This window comes from Furipterus horrens, unplaced genomic scaffold (genome assembly GCF_987537825.1).
Source record: "Furipterus horrens unplaced genomic scaffold, mFurHor1.1.pri manual_scaffold_4, whole genome shotgun sequence".
Taxonomy (NCBI): domain Eukaryota; kingdom Metazoa; phylum Chordata; class Mammalia; order Chiroptera; family Furipteridae; genus Furipterus; species Furipterus horrens.
In genome coordinates, this window is record NW_028327174.1 from 25,646,707 (window position 1) to 25,663,907 (window position 17,201).

Here is a 17,201-nt window from a genome sequence, read left to right on the forward strand (position 1 = left end):
TATTTGCCCTTAGAATAACACACATGCACCCAGTATCTTCCAATTCAAAGAAGTTAGCTTCTGACTTCCTAATACCCAGAAAACCCGAAGAGCCACCATCATCTCTTTAGTGGAACCTACATGGGTATGTAGGAATTCTTATTTGCCTTTATTAACTTCCTGCCAACTTTCACTAGCCTTTCTAAACTTTTTCTGCATACCTAAAGACAACTTTCATGCTTTGAATCATTTATTCTCAGATCATCTCAACATAATCCCAGTAAAGCAGGAAGCAAGGTAAATGTCTTACATCCTCAACATCTTTAAACTTCTCAAAAATCTCTGTATCTCACCAGTCCTCCTCTAACTTGTCCTCAGTCTCAAATGACAAGTTGTCTTTCCTCCCTTATAAGGTTAAAGCAATACTTTTGGTTCAATCTCCCTACCTCCACTCTGCAACTTTGCTCTATCAATTGTTTTCGATGTCTTGTATCTTTGATGGCTCCTGCCAGGTGCCTGCTATCAAAAAAACTGTTTTGATAACCCTAACCTTGCTATCACCAATAGCACAATTTTATTTCTCCTAACCACAAAACTTACACATTGGTATACACTTTATACCACTATCCATTAGCTATTAACTCCCTCAGTCTAACTCCCTACCCGTCACTCAAATAAAACTGCTTTCTCCAAGTCTTCATAACCAAATCAAGTTTCTGACCTTTCTGTAGCATCCATATGGATATGTTGTATCCCGACCTATGTAGAGTGTTCTTATACTATACTATTATTCTTGTTTTACTGGTCATGCTTTGCCTTTTAGTTTCAAACCTTTCACTTCCCAAATATAGGTATCCCCAAGATTTTCTGTTGTTACCCGATTAAGAGAATATAAAAAATTATTCAAGTTCACCAGGTCAACAATCAATTCTATTCAGGTAATTTTCAAATTACCATCTCCAGTCTAACCTTCAGTTCTGTATCTATTACTTCTTGTTGGCCGTCTCTTCCTGCCATTAATTTAAAAGCCATCACCTTTACCCCATGCCCCCCAAAAAGCCCTCAAGGGTCAATGGTACCCCAATTTTCCTAATCTTACTAGTCTGCCTAAGAGAAGTCTTTGACACTTCCCTTCCCTGCCCCCCCAGGTGGCCAGTTACTGACTTGTTGATTCTTCTTTAACATGTCCTTAAATCTGCCTCTTTTTTCCATTTTATCTTACTCTAGATCTTCATGACCTTACATCTAAACTACCCTAAAGTAACCTCGACATACTCCCTTCCCTTTTGTACTTCTAATACTTCAACTTTATCCAACTCAAAAGGCTTTCTGATTTCCTTTGCCTAAAATAAAAAGCCTTAATACCTCAGACAACTGTACCTATGCCTCTACCTCACCTATTAAGCCTCTGCATCACACAAATTGGTTTTGAACACATTAACTGGGAGCACATTATATTCCACCGCCATACCTTTCTCTTGTTATCCTAGCAAGCAAGTCCTTCAAAGCCAGATTCAAACCTTACCTATTCGATAAATCCTTCCAATTGCCTCAGCTTTCCTCTTCCAAGCCCTTAAGAGTCTTTACCACTTTTTTGACATTAGCATTTTAAAAAGTGTATTTCCTGTTTCAATTAGGACCTCTGTCCCTTGGGAACAGGAGCCACATCTTGTAACTAATTTGATCCCCAATTCCTAGCACAGTTCACTGCACAACAGTACTATGGTAAATATTAACTAATATTTAAAAAATTCCAGAACTTGATCTGAAATTATATTTGTCATAAACCCAAAAGGATTTTACATTAAGTACTAGCCAAGTGCTCACAAATGCCCATTACTTACCCACTGAACTGGCTTGACCAAAGTTAGTCAGGCTTCTCTCTTCCCCACAGACTCCGAAACTCTGGCTAGCTCTAAGCTTCAACAAGTCAATGAAGAGCTCTTAATCCTCTGGTAAGGACTCACCTGAGCATTAGCTGACCACAGAAAAAGACATCTCCTGTTAAACTGCCCTTGCCATGTCATCTGCTAACCCTCACCTGCCTGTCCCACTCTCGCACAAAGATCCTGCTGGCGCTATTTTCTACTGTAAGAGAAAAGCCTTTTTGTGTTTGATTTTGAAATACCTGCCTATCTCATAGTCAGAGCATTCTCCCTATTGCAATAGTCTTTTCAAATAACGCCTCTCCCTAAGTAAGGGTTTATTTTTATTTAGTATCTGTATGGTGACCAACTAGGATGGGGACTGGACTTCACCTATGGATCCGCACCATCCTCACCTCCATAATGTCACTTTGTGAGTCATTTAAACTCCTCTCCTGTTCAGGAGGGATCTTTCCTTTGAGTTCTACTTATGAAACAGTACTCCATTTTGTCTATAGCAACACGGCAAGGAGTTGCTTTGATATTTTCAAGCTAAGGAAATTTTTCTTTGGCTCACTGAGTAGAGAATCACACCCTGACTGAAGTGAGAATATCCCCAGCTCTTCTGTGAGACTCCTCACGAGGGAATATTCCCAGCCCCTTTAAATTCTTATCTCTGATTTAATTCTCTAATCCTACAGATAACTCTCATTCTATTGGGACCCTCCCTCCTCTTCTTCCACGGATTGCTCACTTCACCTTTACAGAATTACTTCAAGTTCAGTATCTTCAAAACTGGCAAAATTTTTCTAAAATCAATTTAGAACTTCAATGTCCTCCTTGGGACACTTGGAAGCTTCACAAACTAGCTCACCTAAACGTCTCTATTCCCATCACTCTCTGCTTTCCTTCCTCCTTCTTACCACCCTCGACCTTCCCTTTGGCTCCCTTAAGTCCTTAATCTGTCCTCTTTTAATACACCACCCCTATATAAACCCCTAGCAGACCTTGCCCTTCCCTTTCAACCCCTCATGTGTCTGTAGTCACTCCCACTTTAAGGCTCCCTTTTCCCCAGTAGGGACTCATGAAGAGCACAGGGACCTGAAGTTTAAGAAAAAAACAATAATAATAATTGGAAATGGGCTGAATGCTTTATCCACACAGATGAGCGCAAGAGACAACCCAGATAGCCCTTGGTCTCTCTTTCTTCCCTCACCCAAAATTGAGTCCACAACCTCTGTAAGACTACACATCAGGACAAAGAAAATCTTAAAGGTCTCCTCCACAAATATTGTTGAGGACACTTCAGCATTAATTACTGACTGAGCAGGAAACACAATTATGCTTAAAAAGGGGGGGGGGGGGGCAGAGCTAGCTCTTTTTAATAAATCACCAGTGAGTTGTAAACTTCAAACTGAAGCTGTAAGTTTGTGTCTATTTGTATGTATGTGTATAAAATATATTCCGACCTCTAGACAGCAGTACTAGGACTTCCAGAAGTTAAGCAAATTGAACTTCTTACACTATCAAAAGTACTTCTATAGAAACTAACCCAAAAAGAATCCAAGTTAACATACATTTAAGTAAACCTTTGGCAAATGAGAATAGTTCAATATTGTTGGTTTAATAAAAGTAGCTATGTCTTTTGAGTTGTCAGCATTAAGTATAACATAAGTATATATTTTTATTCCACTTGAATATGTTCTTCCTAAATTTTTATAGGTTTACTGATAGAATAAACTATCATAATTTGTATTTAGCATTATTTATTATTATGATAAACTTTATTTCAACAGTAATTGTTTTATAATAAGCAAACTTAAAAATAGTTTCTGAAATCTTTTAGTAACTTAAAAACTTACATTTACACTAATTCACAGATAGTCATTAAATACCTAGCTCATTTCTAAGTAAGAATACTGAAACAGAAGCATTCCAATTTTATACAGTATTTTGCCTCTTATTTTTATGGTACCAAAAGCTATATATAGTTGAGTCTATTAGTGAACATACTCGTTTTTGCTACATTGAGAAGATGTACTATCAGAAAGTATATGGCTATAAAATGTTTTAAGATGTATATTCATAAGCTCTGCCAGTCTACTATCAGCGTATGACAGTTCACAATCATCTACCACATAGTTTTCTCTGTAAAACAGTAGATACTGTAATTTTAAGTTCTAATGTTATATGTTAATGAGACTCTACTGGTAGAAGTAATTACAGAAAAGAACAACACTGTACACAAAGTATGTAGGATGTGTTTTTAATAAGAAAAAAAAAAACACACTAAAGTAAAATGACTAATTCCTCCAGAATGAGAAAAGAAAAATGTAGGACAAAACTTGAATGGATATAGAAAATTATAAAGAGTTCATGAAAAAGGAATTTTGTTTGTTGTGGTAACAGCCAGCTAAGATTTGATAAGTTTACTTGTAAGATTTTCAGAAAATCACTTGAGTATAAAATATTACACTGATGCAAAACTAGAATTTGGTTTTCTATTAAAATGACAAAATTTTCTTGGGTTATTGGTCCGCACTTAATAAAGTGTATAAAAGATTTTTCTTTGCCTTCTGAGTAATCTCCCTATAAGACAAAGATTCTTTGTGTTATCAGAATTTCCTGTGCTTGATTTTGGCTTGATTACAGTCAACAACAGTCAACAAATTGTCTATGACAGAGGTTCCATAAGACTGTAATGCAGCTAAACCCTGTCCAGTATGATTGAGCTGGTTGAAGCATCATCCCATAAAGCAAAAGATCACGGGTTCAATTCCCAGTCAGGACACATGCCTAAGTTGTGGGTTTGGTCCCCCAGTCGAGGTGTATACAAAAGGCAACCAATCCATGTTTCTCTCTCACACAGCTATTTCTCTCCCTCTCTCTCTTCCCTCTCTTCCCTTCCCCTTACTCTAAAATCAATAAGCATGTCCTCGGATGAGGATTTAAAATAAAAAAGATTATAATGCAGCTGAATAATTTGTCACCTAGTGACATCACAGTCATATTAACGTCATGGTACAATGCATTACTTACATGTTTGTGGTGATGCTGGTGTAAACAAATCTACTGCACTGCTAGTCACATAAAAGTATAGCACATACAATTACGTCCAGCACATAACACTACCTAACAATAATAAAAGGCTGTTAATGGCTTATATATTTACTATACTACTGATTATTTTAGGCTGTACTTGTCTACTTACTTTTTAAGTTTGCTACAAAACAGTATGCTGTGTTATACAAGCAGCAGCCTCATACATGTTTATCAAGTGTCTTGATCGCATCACTTCCTCATGGGATTGACTTAATCTCATGTTATTTTGTACAGCAACATGTTGTACAGCCTTTTAGGCTAGGAGCAATGGGCTATACCAGCGATTTTCAACCTTTTCCATCTCACAGCACATATAAAATACATGCACGCCAAAAGTATATTTTTTTTACTGATCTGACCAAAAAATAGGTATAATTTTGATTCAGTCATACCAGACAGCTAGTGTTGTGTTGGCTGCTGTCTTTTTTTTTTTTTTTAACTGACAACCTAAGGGGAAAAAAAGGTCTGTGCCGTGACTTTATAGTCAGGTATTGCATGTTTTAAAAATTCTTGCAGTACACCGGTTGAATATCCCTGGGCTATACCATTTAGCCTAGGTGTGTAGTAGGCTATACCATCTAGGTGTGTGTAAGTGCACTCTGTGATGTTGGCACGAGGACATAATCTCCTAATGATGCATTTCTCAGAATATATCCCCATCATTAAGCTGAGCATGACTGTGCTTAAATAAACAGTCTTCTCACCACCTTTGAAAGAGCCAAGGTTCTTTACCATCATTCTCTTCCCCTATGTAAACTTTAAATAAAGATTTCTGACAGTTTGGTTATGTAAGTAGCCATGTACTTTTTCTCACCAACCTATGATAGTATTTAATCAAGTTTTCAAACCTCCTGACTTGCAACATTCTTTCTTTTCAAAATCAAATCCCAAATAATGTCTTTTGCACCTACAACTGTCTGAAATTTCCCAAAGAATTTATTCTTTCACTTGGTAAAAAGAGAGGTGTTAAAAATAATTATGTTTATTTGATCAATCTTATGATTTGCATGGGGAGCACTGTCAAATCAGAAGAGATGCTTATCCTACCTGTGTGGGTAAAATGTTAATATTATTTCAGAAACTATGTAGTTTCTAGAAATTTATCAATACTCTCACTGTCCATGACATGTTTCTATTTATCAAAAGTCCCCGTGCTGCTTTGCCTAATATTAGACAATATAGTATCACAAGTCATAATTTCAGTTATACTTTTTATGATTTTAATATTTTTATGTTAAGTTGGTCACAACGTAACTTCTTTAATTTGAATACAGTGTATTTTAGATAGCTAATGGTTCTCAATTGGGGAGTCACATCACTTACTTCAAGGGATTTTATTATAGAAATGTTTAGGATTTATTCCAGATTTACTCTTCTTTAAAACAAGGTTAATAATTATATTTTATCTAAAACTGCTTTGGATTGACTTGATGTTAGTTTGTATGTCACAAAAACCAAACTTCCTTGTCAACTGAACTATTTTTTTATTAAAAACTCATCAGATCTTTCACTTTTAAAATTATCAGTAATAGGTTAATCATCATCATTTTAAGTCTTATGTCATCTACAGATAGTTTTTTTTTGTTGTTTATTCTGATGATTCCTTGAAAGTACTTGCATATGAGCTATAGGTCAACAAAAAAATAAAGACTGTTGAAAAATGATTATACCAGATACTCTCAGGCACAAGCTTCTGATAGCATCACTTAAATAACTTTGAGACTATACGAGTGGACTGAGTCAGGATTTCCAAAGTACTAGAGGAGAAACAGGTGGATTCATGAAACTGCTAACCCAAGATCTAGCAGAACAAGAATTACACTGGACTGAATAAATTGATGAAGGATGGTTATGGGTTTTGTTTAAAATATTGCTGATGATTTAATGTTCTATTTCGGGGGATATAAGGAACCCCTGTCTCTTTTCTCTTAAGCTATCTATATAACTCATTAACAACTTAAGCAAGCTATGCTTCTATAAACAGAAATAAAACATGTATCTTTTTCTCTCTGCCTCACTCCTCTGTAATTCAAAGGTTCTTATCGAGTATTTATATTTTCATAGCAATACAGTTATCTGCATAGATTCAGTAAGAGTCTATCCTTCTAGTTGGAAATACTGATTATGCAACCAAAGCTTTGACCGGAAGGCCATTTAAACAAATATGACCAGGCACTTTTAAGGAGCTACGGTTGACTTTACAAAGCCAATGCTTACTTACAGTCCTCATGGGAAAACTGGAGTGGTACCTGGCTAACAGAGCTCCCAGCCTTACCGGTGATGTAAGCAAGGTCACTTCTGGCCAGGCGCAAGAACCCAAAGATATTTTGGGAACCCAAAGAATTCACCCAAATCTATAGGTACTGCAAGTGAAACCTGATGGTGAATTCTTAGCTCGGCTTCATGGCCTCAACAGCCTTTTAAAAGGTCAATCCAAGATTCCTTATAAAAACTTCCAGCAAAACAAACGTAAAAGACCTACCCCTACATAAATAATCAGGCCAAATCTAATGAGACCAACTTCACAATGACTTATTTTATCCCATTGTGGACTAAATGTTTCGTCTGCCCCTTCCCCCAATTTCATGTTGAAATCCTACTCCGTCCTTATGTGATAGTATTGGGAGGTGGGAACCTTTGATGGTAATTTGGATTAGATAAGGTCACAAGGGTGGAGTCCTCAAGAACATGAAAGAGTCTTCGTAGTCTCTCTGCTCTCCACCTTGTAAGGATAGAGAACTCAACACAGAAGTGGGTCCTCACCAGAACCTGACCATTCTCACACCCTGATCTTGGACTTACTGCCTCCAGATATAAGAAATAAATTTCTGTTATTTATAAACCACCCAGTCTATACTATTTTTATTATAGCAGCAATATATCCCTAATAATGACAAATTTTGTTGTAAACAACAGGGAGACTGACCAAGTGTTCATAATAGCCCATTACTTTAGCCACTTCAGTCACAATCCCCTAGACTTCGGCATGCCCTAAGTTTAAGCTAGTACATGTAGAACTTTTCCTCTTAACAGTTCATTTCAAGCATCAGCTGACCACAGGAAATAAAAAATTCCAGTTAAACTACCCTGATGATGCAGTCTGCTCACCCCTACCGACTTGGCCGACACTCCTACAAAATTGCTACTAGTCCTGCCTACCCTTCTCTATAAAAGAAGTCTTCTTATGTTTGATTTTGAGATTCCTGCAGATCTGGCGATCAGAGCATTTTCCCTATTGCAATAATCTTTTTGAATAAAAGTCTCTCCTTACCTAAATCCAGATTTGTTTTTATTTAACATTACTATAACAAACCACCTATTTGCAAACTCCAAAATTACGCTATTTATTTTCCTCTATCAAAAGTGACTGGTATCGTCCTGGCCAATGTGACTTGGTTGAAGCACTGCCCCATAACCAAAAGCTCACGGTTCAATTTCTGGTGAGCACACATACCAGGTTGTAGGTTCCAACCAGGGCAGGGTAAAGTACAAGCAGGCAACCAACTAATGTTCCTCTCTCTCTCTCTTCTCTCCCCGCCTCCCGCCACCCCCACCCCTTCCTCTCTCTCTGAAGCAATGAAAATAAAATGTCCTCGGGTTAAGGAGAAAAAAAGGGAAAAAAGTGACTGGTATCATTTTCAAAATCATAAGAACCACGTAAGATTAGGTACATAGAGAAAGCACTGCATATAAAATTACTGTCCAGACCAGCAATCTGGCCTTAGGTTCGTCATTAGTCATTCATCTTTCTAATTTATAAAATGAATAAGGTAAGCCGGGTAATTTCTAATATTCCTTTGGTCTTAGATATGAATTTGGTAAAAAGGTTTACCTGGGACAGAGCTACTAATAAGTCAATACATAGAAATGATATGCTGGTGAACTACTGAGTACTTCTCCAGCAGAAAAACAGGAACATATATTTTTAAGTCTATTTCTATATCTTCAAAAACAGATTTAAAAAATAATTTTTCAAGACAAAGATCTCAGTAATTTCAACGATCATACACACACTCATTCAAAAGTACTCCATATATCCACACAATGGAATATTATCCAGTCATAAAAGTGAACGAAGTATTGATACATGCTATAATATGGATGAACCCTGAAAACATTATGCGAAGTGAAAGAAGTCAGATACAAAAGGCCACATATGGTATGATTCCATTGATATGAAATGTTCCGAATAGCAAATCCATAAAGACAGAAAGTAGATTAGTGGTGACCAGAGATTGGGGGGGGTGGGGGAGGGATTAAGAAGAGACCGCTAAGGGGCATTGGGTTTCTTTTTGAGGTGATGAAAATGTTCTAGAATTAGATAGTGGTGATGGTTGTATAACCTTGGGAATATACTAAAAACCACTCCACTGGACACTTTAAAATGAAATTTATGGTATGTGAATTATATCTTTCTTTAAAACTGAGTTAAAGAAGTACCTGAGCACATTAATTATATCACCAATGCAACAGTTATATTCTAAAACCAGAAAATGTTACATAATCCACATTTCAAATTCAACCTTAGTTATAAACATGCTGATTTATTTCTGATTAGTATCATTAGTTTTTCCTAATCTGTGCTAAAAAATCTTTACCATAGTTACAAATTTATAACTTAATCATGGCTAATAAATGATTTGATATAACAAAAAATGAAACTCCAAATAAGATTGTATAAATATCATGAAAATTCACATCTTTTTTATAGTGCTTTAAACATAAAATTCAGAATACCTAATATGTGCAAAGCTCTGGTAAATCATAGTATATGAAGAAAAAAATCTATTCTTGAAACATTTTTTATCTAACAAAGGGCTGCTGTCTTCACTGGCATAAATCAAGAAACTGTTACAAATAAATACCATATTATATGTAGCTAAGAGTTCACCTTAATAAGTTCAGCTGTTAGCTTTCTCAGACTTGCAAAATACAGTTGACATATGGACATACATAAATTACACCTCCCATAAAGCTGGCCAATAAGAAGGAAGATTCCTATCCCTACATCCTTTACTTGACATCGTTTTGGTCCAGAAGTCACAAAGTGATGACTGACTAAGACTATTAGAGAAAATTCATTTCTGATCAAACATACATTATTTGATAAAGGTATAGTTTTCCAGTATCTGGGTGACTACTTTCTTAAAAATATGATTACTGCTGACCAAATTCACCTCTGCATTTTTATTTTTACCAAGAATCTAATTAATAACTTTAGGCCTAGTGTCAATAACTTAAAAATTCACTTTTATATATATATATATATATATATATATATATATGTGTGTGTGTGTGTGTGTGTGTATTTTTTTTTTTTTTTTTTGGCCTGAAAATATGATTTTACTTTAATCCCTAATTTCCTGGCCTTTCCATGCAAGGTAGAACAGAAACTAAAATTAGCAAGTCATATTAAAGCTAACAGGATCACAGCACTGAAGTACCAGCAATTTTAACCAAATAGAACCCTGGCACATTTTAATATTTCCCAATCCCACATCTGAATGTCTTGAACCTTTTGTGATGATAACACAAGCTTGAGAAACAAAAATGTTTTCCTTGTATTCATGATGAATTATATTTAAAATGAATAATTTCAAGGATAAGTATCCTAATCTTAGGTTGCCCAGTTCATGTATTTGACTAAATGTCAAAATTATTCACACAGAGCAGTGTTCTCTTCATTAAGATGGGCTCATTTTACAGAAGATACATAAAGATTCTGATACAAAGAACGTTGAAGCATGCAATGCAGGAACTCAGTATAGCATTTACCCATCCGATAGGGAAAATCTTATCAACTGAATAATTTAATTGTTGTAAACAAATAAGAATAAAATTTCTCAATTAGATGTTTTGATAAAATTATTTTGCCTACACTTAACTCAAGTAAGTAAATAAGTATCACAAGTGAACTATTCAGCCTCTAATTTATTTATAATAATCACTTAAAATAGTGTTAAAAGTTGCAATCTTTTAGAAGGTAAAATAAATTTAGTAGATAGTGGCTACCTTGTTTATATAAAACAAAATAGAAAATATCAGGAGAGTCAAAAGATTAAAAAAAACCACTGCCCTAAAATTAAATGCCTGGCACTTAAATGTTTTCCTGAGCATTAATATTTCTTTTAATTTAGTCATGTTAATAATAGCGACCAATTATTTGAAGTCTACTATTGACTGTGCACTGTACTATCCATTTACAAATATTATCTCATCAGTTCCCACAGTAATCTTGTAAGCTAAGTAACTTGTCCAAGGCTACATAAAGTAGTAGAAGATTTGAACTCGATTTGTCAATAAAACTCATCCCTTTCTACTATAGTGCGCCCCTTTATAATCTTCTCTGAATATAAGTTTGCAATAAAATTTCCATGGTAAAAATGGATTTTCTCTTATTTACTTGTGGCCTAAAGAGAACTATATAACTGTGCTGTTGTTCCAGTATGTTCAAATTATGAGTTCACATATTTTCCATTTATATACCCTTCCACAGAATCTTTTTTGATATTCAAAAAAAGTCATTTCTGATAACCGAAGCATGCATAACTATATGAAAACAGTATTTCAGCTGAGCAAATGGAAAAACCTCCAATTAAAGCAATAAATAAATAAATAAATAAAACATGGGAAATCACTTTTAGGCCTGGTTATAACAATGAGCTGAAACCTTAAATTTCAAAACCAGTCAAATTATTCTCTAACCAGATGAGCAAACCTTAGGTTAAGTAAGATGAAAGTATAATACTCAACTACTGTATACGAACTGTCATCAAATATCAATTCACATGAATCAACCCAATGCTTGAAGAGTTATCTAGTCAAGGTCCCCTTCAAGTGTGTTGCCTGGAACAAAGGTTCAGCAGAATGTTAAAAGCATATGAAAAAAAACCCATTGTAAGTTTGAGAAATAGTGGGTTAAACAAAGTCATTAAAATTGGTCTGTCTACCTGGGGATGTCTGAGTCCTTAATGTGTAAATATCAATTATTAATCACCAAAAGAAGATAATAAGGTGTAGAGTTTGTGACTTAACCAAGGTCACACAGTTAGCTAATGGCAAACTTAGAATCAGAACCTAATTCTTTTGATTCCCACTCCAAAATTCATTCTACCTCCCCAAGACTACATCATACCTGATAATATTTTTCAAAACTTTTCCAAGGGTCACTTCTATAAAAATATAAGATGGGAAACAACAGTGGTTTGTCCTGACAGTATTTACCACCACCCCACCAAAATAAGTAACAAAAAAAAGATAAGTAGCCAAGAATTTTTATAAAACAAAAGCCTCCTTAAAGTAAGCTGGAACATGGTATTTACAGATTATACACACTAATGATACTCCAAAACATATATTCTTATAAAAATATTGCCTCTAGACATGAGATATCATCTTTTCTAATCGGTACCTGGATAACTTAGAGAATAGTAAAAAATGACAACCTAGGTTGTGAGGTCCATCAGAGCAGCGACCATATCTATTTTGCTCACCTATATACCATAGCCCTGATATATAGTATGTATTCCATATATTCAGGGTGGGGCAAAAGTAGATTTACGGTTGTTCATATGGAAATACAATAATTGATAAGTAATAAAATAATAAACTGTTCCATACACTCAAAATTGTAAACCTATTTTTGCCCCTCCCTGTATTTGTTGAAAGGATGAACAAACAATAAATCCCTTCTCTACCATTAATTAGCAGTAGGATATTGTTCAAGTCATAATCTCTCTGAATCTGAGTTTCCCCACTTTCAAATAGAGCAGTTTTAGACCAAAATGATCAAGCTCTCTTCTACCTTTAAGAATTCATGAATTTATACAATCTCAAATCCCCAGCATTTGAGATATGCCCACAATCAAAAAATGCAACAAAAAAATAACATTTGCAGGCCACTTTGTAACCAAAAGCAGGTCAGTCTGCCTCAAGAGGCAGGTGCTGATTTAAAGGAAAGTGCTGACAACCTGGAAGACAGAAGTCATGTCTGAAAGCTCATCTTCTGGGAAGATGGGGGACTCTTATCTCACAGCCTATATTAATATATTAGGCAGGCAGAGGGAGAAGGGGAGCAGAACAATTCTCTGGGAGGGGGTTGAAAAGTTCTCTGCGTGCAGACGAGCACAGTCCATTCCAACAAGGCAAGCAACAGTCTGCTGTGCATCATCCTGGTTTAGTCACCCTGGCTCCACAGTTGAAAATCAGCAAATCTTCCGACAGCAGCACTGGGATGCCTGAAGATCAGAGTCTGTATCCTAGGATTCTTATATAAACATGCTGCTTACCTACAGGCCACATATTAGAGTCAACACTTAACAGAAATAATGTCAAAAGGATAGTAGGGTGGGTTACAGTTCCCCACTGTTACAACTTCATATTCATTACTTCATTTAATAAGCCCAATAAAACTGCAAATTACAGCAATATGACTACCTACATTTTGCAAGTAAAGACACTGAGGCCCAGAGAAAATAACTGACTAGACGAGAAACAAAGTTATTAAGTAATGATATGTGGAGTTTAAACCCAAGATTTCAAAATTGAAATTTCCAATGCTTTTCATTACACCTCCAACGACAGGGATGAAAATGCAGCCTAGATGATGACAGCGTCATTGCCTGGCTTTCAGCTACTGAAGTAACAGAGCTATGGGACAAAAGTCCTCCCAAACTCTCTTATCATCTTATCTTCCCAATGTTAAAGCTCCAGCTCTCCTGTAAAGAAAAATGCCCTTATATTTTAAGACTTTATTTATCTATTTTTAGAGAGAGGGGGAGGGAGGGAGAGAAATATCATTGTGAGAAAGAAACATCAATCAGCTGCCTCTTATATGTACCCCGACTAGGGACCAAACCCGCAACCTGGGCACGTGCCCTGGTGGGGAATCTAACTGGTGACCTTTCACTTTGAGGGATGATGCCCAACCGAGCCACACCAGTCAGGGCAGAAAACTGTCCTTAATTCAACAAATTAATCACATTTTTCTCCTTGGAGCCTAACGTTAACTAACATCATTATTGTAACAGAAGATGACATTATCAAAGAATGAAAATAATCTAAACTATGAATAAAAATCTTTCACATCAAAAGGCAGTTTTAGTTCAAATAATATGTATTCACAGTCAAGTGTTGTTAAGTTCAAAGACCATCTTATACCATTATGCTACATTTAAAATGAAAACTCCATTTAGTGGAAATAAGGTCATTTAAACCATTAACTCTTAGGTCTTGTTACAATACTACTGTACTTCAAAAATATTAATTCAAGTGCAACTTCTCTTAATTCTAGTAATGAACAAACCCAAATCTAGGCCCAAGTAGGTGTTAAAACAAACTAATGGCATTAACATCGCACACTTCCCCTCCAAGAAATAAACTGGACACCAGAAGCATTCTGGGTTATGGATTTAGATTCCCTCAAGACTTTAACCTATCAGCAGACTCCCATATTTGTTAACATTATTAACTTTCTGTCTTAAAATATCTGATGTCAAATATAATTGTTTCTCACAGCTATGGCAAAACCCCCTTTCAATAGGGAGTACATGATACTAAACATATACTTATTAAACTTCTCAAGTACATAACACCTCATTAAATCCTCTGCCAAGGAAATTAAATGAGCATTATCTTTCTGGAGTTTACATGTGGAAACAGTTTGGAATATGCTTAATGAGTCCTCATTATTAAGTATAAGTAAATATAACATGGAAACATAATAATCCTGCAGAAGAGTAAAGAAAAAATAACTCAAAGAACGAACGAATGAAAGAAAAAAGAAAAGGAAAAAGGTCACATATGCTCATACAAAATAAGTATATACACACAGGAATGGCACACCTGGCTCATTCATATCATAAGATCGTTAGTTACTACAGTGTTCTGTACTTCAGAAAGTTTTGGAGGCTTACCAAAAGTTATGCTTGTTAAATTAGTAACTAAAAATCGCCACTGTCTCAAGAGGCCCCATGCTCAAAAAGAACTGACCGTGAATACAAGTGAGAATTTTAACAGAACCAACGCTACAAGCCAAGCCAGTGCATCCACCAGGGCTTCAATTCCTCTGCTGGTAAAAGCTCAAGAGCCTGCGACTCATCACCACTTCAACACGGCTGAGTTTGAGGAGAGCTGCTGAAATCCTGCGGGCCAGTCAAACCCCGGCGAACTGTCACAAAAGAGAAGTTACAGCGTAGGTGACAGCTTTGTAGGCCAATCCAAAAAACCACAGGGCCATCGAATGCATGAGAGATCCTTAGAGCAAATTATCTAGAACAGCGTGGGTTATTTCGCAAAGTGCCAAGCAGCCCCCTGGGGAGCGCAAAAGATAAGGGACGTCCGTCCCCAAGACAGGCTCCTCTTCACACCAGGATGATTTGCCCAGTTAGTGCCAACTGTACACTTGCATGCTCCCAAAATAGGGGCAGGTCCTGAACACCAGGGATTCCAAGGGCAACGTGTCCATTATGGGCAGAAGCTCCGAAGGTCCCCCATGCTGAACGGCTCGACCTATAACCTCAGAGTCACTTTCCAACTGTGCTCTCACCCAGGATCATTATATCCCCAACGGAAGCCAATTATGCGCTGCACCAAGGCCCGGAAAAATAGTAAGAGGGCTCTCAAAGTTCACATAAGAGACACAGAAAAAGTGGGGGCTTCGAGGGAGGAGACCAACGTGAAAGCATCTTGGGCTCAAATATCCTAAAAGCCAAAATATATACGAAGATCCTTGTCCCTGATGACTCCAGGCAGAAAGAGACGCACAGACCCTCAGTCATTCCGACAGCATGGTGCTGTAGGGGTTCACTAAGCCCCGCAGTCCCGATCGAGCCTGCGGTTTACCCAGATAAGGTCCGGAAACCGAGGCAGGGGTCTGCATTGTGGCCAGGCAGAGCGCCCAGCCCCTTCTCCCGGGCCCCTTTTTCTCTCCTTCCCCACAGCCAGGCCTCTCCTCGCCTCCTATTCCCCTTTTTCTCCCTCCTTTCCTCCCCTCCCCCTAGACACACACAAAACAAGGCCACCCCACCCCCCCAAAACCCCACCAACTTTCCTGACCCCACCACTCTTCCTACCTCTCAGGAGCACACAGAAACTGCAGGCCAGGAGGCTCCTCAGGACGGCCCCCATCTTCCCTTCTCGCGTTCTCGTCTCTCACCGGCGAGGGGCGCCCAGAAAAGGGGGAGGCGAGGAGCCGGGGCGGCCGCCGCAGCAGCAGGTCTGCACGCTCATGCTTCCCAGCTTTCCAGAGAGAGAAGAAAGAAAGACGCACGTCAAGGCTCCGCGCGCGCCGCCGCCGCCCTCTCTACCGCGCCGCTCTGGCCGGGGCTCGCGCGACGCCAGCGTCTGCTTCCATCCCGCCGCCTCCTCCCCCGGCGCCCCGCTTCCCCCGCGCAGTTCCTCATTCAGCCTCTTCCTCTCACGCAGCGGCGCAGGGATACGGTCCACTCGCCGCCGCCACGGGTCCTGGCGAAGGTCTTCCTGCGCGCTGCCGAACGCCTTCCCTGGGCGCCTCCTCCTGTGCAGCGAGGAAGGCAGTGGGGTGGTGCGCGCACGGCCCCTGCTTGGAGACCCCCAGGTATCTTCCCGACGAGCAGAAGAGAGCTGGTGGAAAAAGGCCGCCCAGAGACGCATTCCAATGGGATTCTTTCCCGGCCCGGCGGCTTCGGCCCTCCCCGCGGAGGGCGTGAAGCGACGTCGAACAACATTGGAACCGGCGTGGTCGGGACTACTTTCTGCGGCTCGGCCGGGCCGCCGCCTGCTCCGCTCTTTGTGCGGCTGCCTCCGGCCGAGCCAGGTGGAGCTTCGAGTCCACGCCCGCTGCCACCTGGGCTGGGGTTGTGAGGGGCGGCGGGCCGGGGACGGCTGAGCTGCAGGTCCACGCTCTGGGAGCCACGCAGATCCCGACACAGGGTGATGAACTCAATCTTAGTGATAGGAAATTGGTTTAAGCATTTTTTTTCCCTTAGGAAAATAAAAGTCGGTGGTACACCAGCTTTAAACGTGGATCTGGCGCAGGATGTTTAAACGGGAACTCAAACTAAGATTTTTGTTTTCTCCTGCCTTCCCAGAACTACTGACCGGCCCCCAAATTAAGCCAGACCAGAACTAAAGATTTTTAAACTGGCAGATAAAATTCCAAGGTAAATGCGTCAGCACCCAAGACAGCAAGGGGACAATTGGACAGGTCTGGATTTGGGATTTTACAAGTTGCGTTTATAATGAATATTTGGCGTGTTTTAAAGATCAGTTCTCAGC

At 38.4% G+C, this 17,201-nt stretch overlaps 1 protein-coding gene across 2 annotated transcripts in view; it reads right to left on the minus strand.

Annotated features, from left to right (window-relative positions):
* Positions 1–16,428, minus strand: part of LRP6 (LDL receptor related protein 6) — a 137,601-nt gene extending 121,173 nt beyond the window's left edge. For both annotated transcript variants that reach the window (XM_090272855.1, XM_090272854.1), the window contains exon 1: positions 16,019–16,428. In XM_090272855.1, the coding sequence (XP_090128981.1) occupies positions 16,019–16,073 (55 nt within the window). In that variant the 5' untranslated portion in view covers positions 16,074–16,428. The remainder of the gene's footprint in view (positions 1–16,018) is intronic.
* Between the last annotated feature and the right edge of the window lie 773 nt (positions 16,429–17,201).